Raw genomic sequence first — 11,458 nt, forward strand, 5'->3', positions numbered from 1 at the left:
GCGCATGTGCGTGGGATGTTTGCGCAGGGATTAAGCACCTTCGCAAATGTCACTGTTATCCTAACGCTGACATATTTTGCTCTGGTTTTTCCCCTAACCGCAGCAATTTCTAATACTTGGCATCTAAACAAGCCACTTCTCAGCGCTCCCATCCTGCTTTATCTTTAATTCGGAGGGCAGGGCGAAGAAGCCGGATGAGCAATGACTCATTCCTTTTTTTTTCTCTCTCTCTTCTTTAATTTAACGCGGAAATTCCCACTCCCCCTTCCTGGCCGCTTGCAGGTGATCCTGCCAGCAGGAGCATAAAAGCGCTGCTGAGAGCCGTGAGCAGTACAGTCGGAGCCATAGATAGACTCACGGGAGCCGAGTGGAGCCAAATTAAGCCAAGTAAAGTCAAAACAGCTCGGCCCCGGCTACAGCATGAAGAGCCCGATGAGATTCCACCTCCTCCTGCTGCTGGTCCTGATTGCAGTCTGGACAACTCCGTCCCAGGGTAAGAGGTCCCGCTAAATCGCGCACCCCCAACCCCTTGCCTTCTTTTGCAGCCTGGCACTCTCAGAGGAACCTTTGCAGAACGAGCTAAACTGAGCTCCGGTTGCCCTCCCTGGATGCGTTAAAGCAGTTGTTCCATGTTAGGAGATGGGTGCTATCCAAGTACCCGTTGCACCCCGAGACTAGCCCTCCCTGTTGCCCTTTGCAGCGCTGCGGACTTCCACAGCACCTCTCTGCAATCAGTGTAACATCCTTCCCGTGTATTAGGAGTTAAGAAGCTAGGGTGAAAAGCGGTTTTGCTGCGGAGTTGAATCGTGTCTTATATTTCCTATTGTGTGCGTTGTCTCGAGTGGCACGGACAGGGTGAAAACGCAGTTCAGCTGTAACCTGCGGAGTTTTACGCGCTATTTACATATACTTTTTTTTTTTTATTAGAACGTGGTAAAGATTTACTTGGTAAAGGATTTCCCTTCATTTCGTTTCTGTGTTTTAGCCTACAATGCTTGTCCAAAGAAAATACAATATAAAATACAAGTGTCTATTTCTGATCCACAGGTGCCAGTTTGAGGACAGAGCTGCGCTGTCAGTGTTTAACGACGGTATCGGATTTCATCCCCATCAAACAGATCCTTACCGTGGAGCTCACCCCAGAGGGACCCCACTGCCCCACAGTGGAAGTCATGTAAGTATTTGATGGGGAGTTTCTCTGAATGGTTTAACTGCATTGCTTTTTGCCTGCTAAACACTCCAGTAAACTTCAATTTTCTTTTCAGTGCTACTCTCAAGAATGGTTACCTGGCTTGCCTGAATCCTGAAGAGAAATGGGTGAAGAGAATTATACATGCTATTCTAAAGAGGTACTGTCACTTTTCTTTCTTTTTTTTATGAGGACATCAATAGATTGTGTTCCTCATAGCTCAAATTTTTATTTAAAAACAATGAAATTAATTGTTCTTCATCTGTACAGGGTTGTTTGTTGTTGTTTTTTTTAAGATATTAGTATTGTAACCACAGAAAGATGGTACATCAAATCCAATCCCCAATAATGTTCTTGAAAGAATATTGAAACAGTGATAGGCTGCTTCAAGGGTAAATGTTTTTGAGAGATTACACAAAAGGATACAAGCAGGATAGCAGTTCTGAAATGGTGAACCAAAAGGTTCCATTCTTGCTTTAGTATATAGGTAAATCTCTCTGGGCACAATGTAATTCTCTGGGTTGTCTTCTCCAGGCTAAATAAAGACACATTTTAAATGTAATGTATTAATTGTCTTTCTAATAAATCCACTTGCATTGTGCTCTGTGGATTTCTGGCAATGAAGCCAGCAAGGAGCAACACTTATAGTATATGAAGGGGACCATTATAAAATATATCTTATTTGATGCAAGTGTAGGGTAATCTAGAAACAGAAAAATGAAGACAGATTTTTAAAAAAAAAACCCAAACCCCATATGGCCTATCCAGTCTGCCCATGCTACAGGATCCTAGAATTTTGGCTTGTAACAAAAACTGGTTTCTGCAGTTTTCTAACAAAATTTAATTGATATAATCGATACTATTTTAAAAGGCGGGGGAGGGGTGAATAATAGTTCAAATAGACCAGGGGTAGGCAACTCCAGTCCTTGAGAGCCGGAGCCAGGTCAGGTCTTCAGGATATCCACAATGAATATGTATGAGATGGATTTGCATGCACTGCCTCCTTGAGATGCAAATCTATGTCATGCATATTTATTGTGGATATCCTGAAAACCTGACCTGGCTCCGACTCTCGCGGACCGGAATTGCCTACCCTTGAAATAGACACTTTAAAGCAGTGTATCTCAAACTGTGGGCTCCTTTTACTAAGGTGCGCTAGCGTTTTTAGCGCACGCACAAGATTAGCGCGTGCTATAGCGCATGCTAACCGAAAAATTACCACCTGCTTAAAAGGAGGCGCTAGCAGCTAGTGCGCATGGCAGTTTAGCGCGTGCTTTTCCGTGTGTTAAGGCCCTAACGCGGCTTTATAAAAGGAGCCCTGTGTGCCTCCTGAGATTTCAGGTGTGCCACGGTACTTTGGGGAGGAGGAGAGGTGCTGGCACCAGCTGACTGCCTACAGGACATGCATCTCATGGCAAGAGGCACATCCCTGTAGGCAATCAGTGGGCACCAACACCTATCCTTCTCTCTGGCCTTCTTCCCATCTGGCAACCCTCACTGGCATCTCAGGGCATACCTGGAGGGCCTTCACACACACGCGGACATCGACATGATGATGTCATGCATGCACGTGATGTCATCACGGCGATATCCGTGCACTTCCAGGTGCCTCGAACAATGGCCACTACCTTTAGTGTGCCGCAGCTCGAGAAAGTTTGCAGGACACTGCTTTAAAGGAATATATGTGCCTCTGGAACAGCATAAATTCCACTTGTACTCGATGCATAACTTCTAGAAGCAATTTTTGTGTTTCTAATTAACTTTGCACTCTTGTTGTAGGCCATCCCAGAAAGCAATCCTGTGAGATCAAGTGCACCACTCAATCCAGAATGTGAAAGAAAACTGAGAACAGAAGAATGAAGGTCTGCAGAAATCAAAACTGCAAACACAGCAAGAGGGTTGCAAATGTGCTCTTCTTGCACATGTCAAGCGACAGCCCCCACCGGACAGCATGTTTGGGCTATTTTGTATGTGGACTGCTTATGTGAATGGCAGGCCAATATTTATATATTTATTTTTGAGAAGGAAAAAGATTGTTGCAAACATTTCAGGAGAGCGATTGAAGGTTTGATTCGGACAAAGTCGATTTGTTTCCCTTGCACCAGGGACACCAGCGTGAGGCTTGTAATTAATGCACTAATCTGTGGTTGAGCTGAAGACTTTCGGCACTGAGGGATCCTTTTACAAAGGTGCATTAGGGCCTCAACACACGGAATAGCGCGCGCTAGCCGCTACCACCTCCTTTTTAGCAGGCGGTAATTTTTTGGCTAGCACGCACTAATCCGGTGCATGTGCTAAAAACGCTAGCGTACCTTTGTAAAAGGAGCCCTGAGTTTTTGATTCATCTCCACCACTGACCCTTTGTAAGGCTGAGTCTCTCCCCCCCCCCTTTTTTTTTTTTTTTTAATCAAAAACGACTGCTATTGTCCATATCATACTTCGGTGATTTACTTTTTCATGATCAGTTTATTGAATTGTGGGGATTTTTATTGTTTCTGAAAGGGTTTGAAATTATTGTATAGTATATCAGATCAACTATTTAATATTTTATACTGAAAATACCAGAATGGTAATATTCTAAATATGAGTAGACATATTTAATGTCTGTATATTTGTATGGCATACTGTCATAATCCGTGTGCAATTGTCTTTTATTGCTCAGTTTTGTATGCTGAGTTCACACTCTAAACCCCTATGCCATACCCTGGCCCCTTCTTTCTCACCATGTCCTTCACGCAGATTGTCTTGACCTTCTTCCCTGTACCATTTATTACCCTGATTGTACCTATCCTCGCTGATTGTACCATTCTTCGCCGATTGTACCACCGTTCGCTGATTGTTCTATTTTTCTCTGTTTGTACCATTTTTCTCTGCCACCTATTTTCTCTGTTTGTACCATTGTACCAATTTCGCTGATTGTCCAGCCCTTCTTCATTGTAAACTGCCTCGAACTACTATGGCTTTGGCGGTATATAAGAAATAAAATTATTATTATTATTATTTATCTATTTACTGAATAAATCAATTTTCTACTCATCTGCTTGCTTGGCTTTGAAATGCTTTTGTTTTGAACTTTTTTGTGCTCCATTTTACGTTGTTACTGAAGTGAGCTCGAAAATCGAAAGGGCACTAAAACTGAAGAATTCAGACCTATGGAAAGCACAGTAGTGGGCCAAATTCTGCAAACGGCACAAAAATACTCAGGTCGGCAGCAGGCAAGAAAATGTTCACATTTTCTTTGATTCCACACAGTTATCTAGATTTAGGGCTCCTTTTCCAAAGGTGCGTTAGGGCCTTAACGCGTGGAATAGCGCACGCTAAAATGCCGCGTGTGCTAGCCGCTACCGCCTCCTTTTAAGCAGGCGGTAATTTTTTGGCTAGCGTGCGCTAATCTTGAGCGTGCGTTAAAAACGCTAGCGCACCTTAGTAAAAGGAGCCCTTGTTGTAGATAATGCAGTGGTGATAGCGAGCACCCTACCAATAGACAAGAATAACGCTCATAATTAGGAATTTTTGGGTCCATTTCAGGCTGTCTTCCTTTTTTCCTTTGATTTTTTTATTATGATGAAGTAATAATATCCGACTATTTGAAAACTCCTTCTCCAATTATTGTGGACTAATGTGCGGTAGAAGCATCTTATACAGTATTTTCCTTTGTACTTTATTAAGAACTTATTTCCAGTGATACTGTTATTTTCAATATGATTTGTGATATCATAAAAATTTGAAATTCAATAAAGAATAAATTACAAAAGAAAATGAATGTTCAGTATTGGAAAATGGGGACAGGAGAGGGTTCACAAGTGTCAGAAACATGTATTGCTATAACTCCATAAGGCCTGTCACCAGAACATTGCTGCAAAGTCCATTATGTATCTCGTTTCACTTTGACACCTTATGACCTCAAATTTACTGGACACGTCTGAAAATGGGGCACAAAATCAAAAGCCCGTGTAGTGGCGTAGTAAGGAGGGATTGGGGGGGCAGTTCTCCCCAGGCGCGGTGTTCCTCGGGGCGCTGGCACTCTTCCTGCTCTCCGCCCCCCTTTTCCCACTCAGCCCCCTGCCGCCTGCATGGCCCTTCACCCTGTACCTTTGTAACGTCAGAGTAAGCAGCCACAAAATTGCTGCTAGCGTCGGTTTCAGTGTGCTCTCTGACATCGCTTACGGGACCCACACCTAGGAAGTGATGTCAGAGAGCACCAAAGCCGATGTGAGCAGCAAGTTCGTGGCTGCTTGCGCTGAAGATAAAAAGGTACTGAGAAGGGGCGCACACGTGACGGGGGAAGAGGGCGGGAGAGGGGTGCTTCTCAGCCCCTGCCTTGCCACCGAGCCCAAGTCCCTAGGATAATCCTCAAATCTGTCACTGCTAAAGTTCAAATCAAGGAATTTCAGTATTTCTCACACAAAAATGTGTGCATTTATCTGAAGCATCTCTTCCATGAAGAAACACCTTATAGAGGGCTTAGTGCTGATTTCCTTGTGGTGTTAACTTCCACCCATTTTTCAATTCCCCCTTTTTTGTCTTTCTCCACTTCTCTTTCCCATTTTGTAAGGCAAAAAGGGAGCCTCAGGTCAGTTGACATTATTATCAATGGCAGTACCAATGGGACCTCAAAAACAGGGGGGGGGGTTACATCATCAATAAGTGGGTCATAGAAACAGAGTGGCTCTCCCCTCCCCTGGAACCCCACAGTGACTTATTCCCATTCACAGCACTCAATATGGCAGTTACTGAGTTCCAGGAGGAATTCAATTTGGCCGGTCCTGCTATTAAACTTGCATCCTAAAGCAGTGTGGTATTTGTAGTCCCTGCTTCAACCCATTAAATTTAGTACTGCAGAATGAAGCTGTATTGCACTTCACAATAAATATATTTTTTTAAAACTCCAGAACTTACTTAAAATCTCTCTCCTAGAACTTCATAATCTGGCAGCTCTGGCCTTTGAGTTAGTGAATGTTCATGGGCCCTGATCCTACTTCCCATTAAACTAGAAACCCATGCAAAGTATTGGGGTCCATAAGTTCACACTGAAACGCAAACTCTGTGCTGACAGTTCTTACAGATACTGTTTCTGCCATCTTTCTTTGGAGAAACAGTAGATAAGGGAATCAGGCTGCTGCTGGCATTAGGGGGATGCAAACAGGGAAGTTACACTCCCATGCCACAGGCTGCTCCCAAACTTGCCTAAATCTGTAGGATATAAAGCTTGTTATTAGGCTTTGGGGCCTTCTTCTACATGTTTTTCCTAGGCCCCAGCATGTTTTAACACTGGCCCTGGAGGGAATGAGGGGAATGGAGATCTGCTATTTTGTTGTCATCATCTGGGGTCACACAAATTTTTAAGTGTTAAAACAGGGTAATCCTGGATAAACACTAAGGAAGTACTGCTACAGATGGTCCAGAGAAAGGCTACCAAATAGTGAAGGAATTGCAACATAACATGAGATTTGGGAATCTGCATGTATATCCGCTGGAGAGATAGGAGGCATTGGCAGAAGCATTTAAATACCTCAAAATTATTAGTCAGGACAAACCTTTTTCCAAAGAAAAATGTTCCAGGGTCCAGAACATTAGCTCACAGGGTGACACTTTAGGGCACTGGTCTTCACTAATTTTTAAGTCAGGGCCACTTTGGATCTAAAACAGCTGAAAGAAAACAGTCAAATGTCTTCCTATCCAGGACCAGACACTGTTGACCAGCATGTCGCAACTTTAGAATTACAGGGTTCTAAGTGACAATTTTCAGTATTTTTAACTCCGATGACTTCCGGGTTCTATCTAACATGTAGATGTTACAACACTCACGAGGATTTATTGCAACTTAACTGTTCCTTCATTTCATAAGAAATTACATGGTTCTATGTACAGAAATTAGTCTATGCATGAGATTACAAGGTTTTAACTGCGAGCCAACTTTCGGTACAGTTAAAACCATGTAATTCTAAGGTCGTGATGTGTCAATCATGGCCATTTTCGCCTGAAGGCTGCTTCAGAAGCAGGGACTAGAGAGAGACTTCCTGAAGACAAGTATCCCCCTAAGTCGAGCAAATTTCAACAGAGTATCCACAAATCCAAGCAGCAGAGGTTTTGAAATGGACATTTTATTGTTAAACAGTTAACTTAGGCAACGCATATAACAACGTCACTACAACTGGTATACAGACTAAGACACAATTGGCAGGATCTGTTACATTTTACTCTCACATAAACTCTTTGACCTGACAGGTGGTGTGCTATTTTAACAAACTGACTAAAAATGAACAATGAGACATGTACAGGGCCTATTTATAAAAAGAGGAGAAAGTTTCCCACAAAAGTTGCCCATAGTGACCAATTCGGTTTCATCTTTTCTGTGAGAAAATGAGACAAGAATCTCTGGTCACTATTGGCAAGTTCTTCACTTTTGTGAAGTACTTCTGTTTTATCTTTATTATATATATAAACAGGCCCCTATAAACCAAGACACCTTTCTTATCTCACACATCCCACCTGCCATCAGCCAGTCTTCCTTCTTCTTTTTCAAGAGAACTTGTTGATTTTGTTGTCGCAAATATAACCTGAATTACTACTACATTCTCCGACAACAAACAAACACCCACTTACTAAGAAAGCTATCTTACCTCCATGTGATATCTACACTGAATGTGCTGCAATTAAATCCACCCTATGTCCGCTAAGTCTGCATGTTATGTCAATACTGTAATCTAAACCAGTGTTCTTCAACCTTTTTACACCTATGGACCGGCGTAAATAAAATAATTATTCTGTGGACCGGCAAACTACTAAGACTGAAATTTAAAAAACCTGTCTCTGCCCCATCCCTGCAGCTCAGTCCCCGTCCTGTCCCTGTGAACTCGATCCCCATCTCCATCCCATGTACAGGGAGTGGGGAAAGAGAGAGAGGTCCATGGTGGATCTCTCCCACTCCCTCTAATGCCATATTCAACATTTTTCTCTCTCTCATCCCCCGGATCATATGCAGCATTTTTCACTATTGCTCACCAGCCCCTGCCCAACATTTCTCCTTCTATCACCCCTCTCATCAAGGTCTGACAGGAGGGGGATTTCCCATTCCTCACTGTAAGCACCTCATGATTTCAACCTTAAAAGGAATGACAAGATCCAATTTCTATCCCAACAACTTTTTACTCTTCCCTGATCTCTAGTATTCAGATCACAGACCTGCATTACAGGAAAGCTCCAGGCTCCTGATTACTAAGAGAAGCTTCCTTCCTTTTACTGTTCTCTCTGGAAGGAACGTCCCTCCCCGACCCCCACTCAGAGAGAAGCTCCCTGTCTCCTAGACAGAAGTTTCTTATCTCTTTATTTATCTTCTCTCTTTTTCCCTACTATACCTCGAGCTAATTACTATGCCGGCCCTTCTCCTTTCTTACTACTTTGTCTACCTTAACACTAAAAGCTTATCTCCTCCTATCCTTTACTATGATCCGCCACAGGTTGACTTGACCACAAGGTTCTCTTACTCCATCTTCACCTGCTTTATTACCTCTGTCCGTGGTTCTCCGGCCCGAATCCTGCCCCTGATTTTATCAGCCATATCTGCAGCTGGGAATAAATCTCCCAATGGCAAGAACTCTGAAGTTTATCTGCCAGACCCAGACCCCACTAATAACGGACAATTTTCTGTCCTCAGCTCCGCCTACGGCTCTAACTCAAGCCAATAAGAACTCAGCTCCTCTACTCTAGGTCCAGCCAATAACAGCGCAGCTTCTTAACCGCCCACGCTCTGCCCCTGGTTCTCACACTCGTCAATAACGGACAACTTCAAAACCAAAGCTCCGACCTATTTTTCATTCTTTACATCAACCAATAACAGTATAGCTGTTCCCGACCTCTCCAGCTCCGCCCCCGGCTCTCACACCCATCAACAAGTGTGACTTTTGCAAGGCGGAAGGAGAGTTAGCAATTATAGAGGATCCTTCATGGAACGGCAGGAAATGTTTGTGAACCGGCACCGGTCCACGGACCGGCGGTTGAAGAACACTGATCTAAACCCCTTTGTCTTTACTGTAAATGCTTTAGAGTCTGTATTTCTCACCAAAGTATGTCCTAGCCATACTATGAATGTACTCTTGTAACCCGTTGTGGGCTCCTTTGGGAGGATGGGCTAAATAAATAAATAAAATGAGATTGGGAGTTACAAGATCAACATATATCAATTACGTACTGCAAAATTTCTAAAACCATGTCTGATGTTATGACAACCTAAAACTATATTAAAGTTTTGATATTCCTTCAATAAGGCCAATACACTTCTCCCTCCAAATCCGTGGTATCAGTACCCGCGGATTCAGTTATCCGAGATTTTTTTTTTTTTAAAGAAACGCTGCATCCCGGACCTTCCCCAGACCTTACCTGGTGGTCTAACGGCGACACGGGGCAGGATCAATATTCCTAAGCTCCTGCCGGTACCGACTAGCGTGTGTGGCAATTTAGCGCGCGCTATTTCGCGCATTAAGGCCCTAGCACGGCTTTGTAAAAGGAGCCCTTAGACTCACTAACAAGCTGCTTTTCCACCTTTTTATCTATGATTCTCAGACTTTATCTATAATGAGCAATTTCTTCATTCTACTCTTCCTGTCTCTGCCAGGTACATAGCATTTCTTTCTCTTTTCTAATCCTGATTCTATGATTTTCTGCGTTTATGTATAACATAGATACATATGATTGAAATGTGGGATGAACACAGAGGATCTCTAATCAGAAAATAATGGGTATACATTGAAAAAACTAAGGCAAGTACTGGGCAGGCTTGCACGGCCTGTGTCCCGTATATGGGCATTCAATTGAGGATGGGCTGGGGAGGGCTTCGATGGGCTGGAGTGAGCTTTGATGAGACTCCAGTAGATGGAACCTAAGCACACTACCAGGCAGGACTCTGAGTTTCTGGCCCAGAAATATCTAAGAAAAAGGCCATTTAAACTAAATTATTTATGGAGCATGTATGGTTGGGCAGACTGGATGGACCATTCGGGTTACTATGATACTGTTTATGTATAACATAGAATACTTTCTTCATGCAAACTATTTATTTATTTTAAAAAAACTTTTATCCAGCATATCACACCAATCCATGCGGGTTACAATATACACACAAATAAATTAATAAGCAACAATAGATACATATCAAAACTAGATAGCAAAAATTAGAATAAAACAGTGACAAAATATTCTTTATAAGATTCATAAGTATTTATTTGTGTGTATGAGAATGTAAGAATAAACAGAGATAAAAAGAGAAGAGAATTGTAAATGTGCACATAAGTGGTGTGTATCTTTGGGATTGAGGGGTGGGGGGGCTAAGATCGATGTGAGGGGCTTTGGAACCCAGTTGGTCCAAAGAACTCACACTATGCAGAGTAGCTGCTAAGAAAGTAAACTGTTAACCCCCATAATAATCATTTCATGGCTCAAAAAGACACAAACATCAGTATTGTTCCTCCATACATGGTAAGCAGTCAAGCTTCAGTTTCAGGGTCAAGGGTCCAAACTGAGCAAAACAACAGCTGACAATGACAGTTACTAATGATCACTTCTTTTAACTAAGAATCTTTCTTATTTATCTTGAGATAATCTTCAAATACAAGTATCAGCAACAATCCCAAGATTCACAGATTTTCAATTTTGACTTAAGAACCTCATAGACACCTCTCAGGACTCCTATTTATTCATTGTTCTAAGCTTTATGTGCCATCTCCTCACCGGTACTTTTTTTTTTTTTTAACTTTATTAATTTTCCAAAACTAACACAAACTGCCAGGATTTATACAAACATTAATAATCAAAATAAGCACTAATATTCAATCAATAATAATGCAGAAGAAAAATATCCTCTCATCCCTTCCAACACAATTTAATCAAAGTTTGAACCAAAGAGGTATTCCCCCCCCCCCTGTCCTGGATGTGTATGGAAATAAATAAAAATTAAAATCAAAAGAAAACTATAATGAAGTAATGAAAGATGTAAATGGGCCCCAAATCAGTTTAAACAAATTACTATGCCCCCAACATATCAGCATTCATCTTCTCATATCTACAGCATAAACATAAACTGGCCCACCAAAAAGAAAAATTAAAGTGATCACAATTTTTCCAATTGCGAGTTACCATTTGCATGGCTATCACTGTCATAATTAGGAGAAGCCTGCATTTATAGCGGTCCATGGGGGGCTTAATATGCAGTAATGTTCCACATATAACTACCTCATATGTCAATGGAATTGTTGTTTCCAATATGAGATTAAT

At 42.2% G+C, this 11,458-nt stretch overlaps 1 protein-coding gene across 1 annotated transcript; it reads left to right on the forward strand.

Annotated features, from left to right (window-relative positions):
* Positions 1–279: 279 nt before the first annotated feature.
* On the forward strand, positions 280–4,227 carry LOC117368789 (growth-regulated alpha protein-like). Its single transcript, XM_033962495.1, has 4 exons — positions 280–493; positions 1,048–1,174; positions 1,266–1,349; positions 2,969–4,227. The coding sequence occupies exons 1-4, from the start codon at positions 421–423 to the stop codon at positions 2,991–2,993; spliced, it is 309 nt and encodes a 102-aa protein (XP_033818386.1). The 5' UTR covers positions 280–420; the 3' UTR covers positions 2,994–4,227.
* Positions 4,228–11,458: the final 7,231 nt, after the last annotated feature.

The sequence above is a fragment of the Geotrypetes seraphini genome, chromosome 1, assembly GCF_902459505.1.
Source record: "Geotrypetes seraphini chromosome 1, aGeoSer1.1, whole genome shotgun sequence".
In the NCBI taxonomy this organism is placed as follows: domain Eukaryota; kingdom Metazoa; phylum Chordata; class Amphibia; order Gymnophiona; family Dermophiidae; genus Geotrypetes; species Geotrypetes seraphini.

Excerpts from the sequence above, each read along its gene's own strand:
- LOC117368789 (XM_033962495.1), top strand. The coding sequence starts at position 421 with ATGAAGAGCCCGATGAGATTCCACCTCCTCCTGCTGCTGGTCCTGATT. Across the intron at positions 1,175-1,265 it reads TGCCCCACAGTGGAAGTCAT|TGCTACTCTCAAGAATGGTT; the intron begins GTAAGTATTTGA and ends TTTTCTTTTCAG. Across the intron at positions 1,350-2,968 it reads ATACATGCTATTCTAAAGAG|GCCATCCCAGAAAGCAATCC; the intron begins GTACTGTCACTT and ends CTCTTGTTGTAG.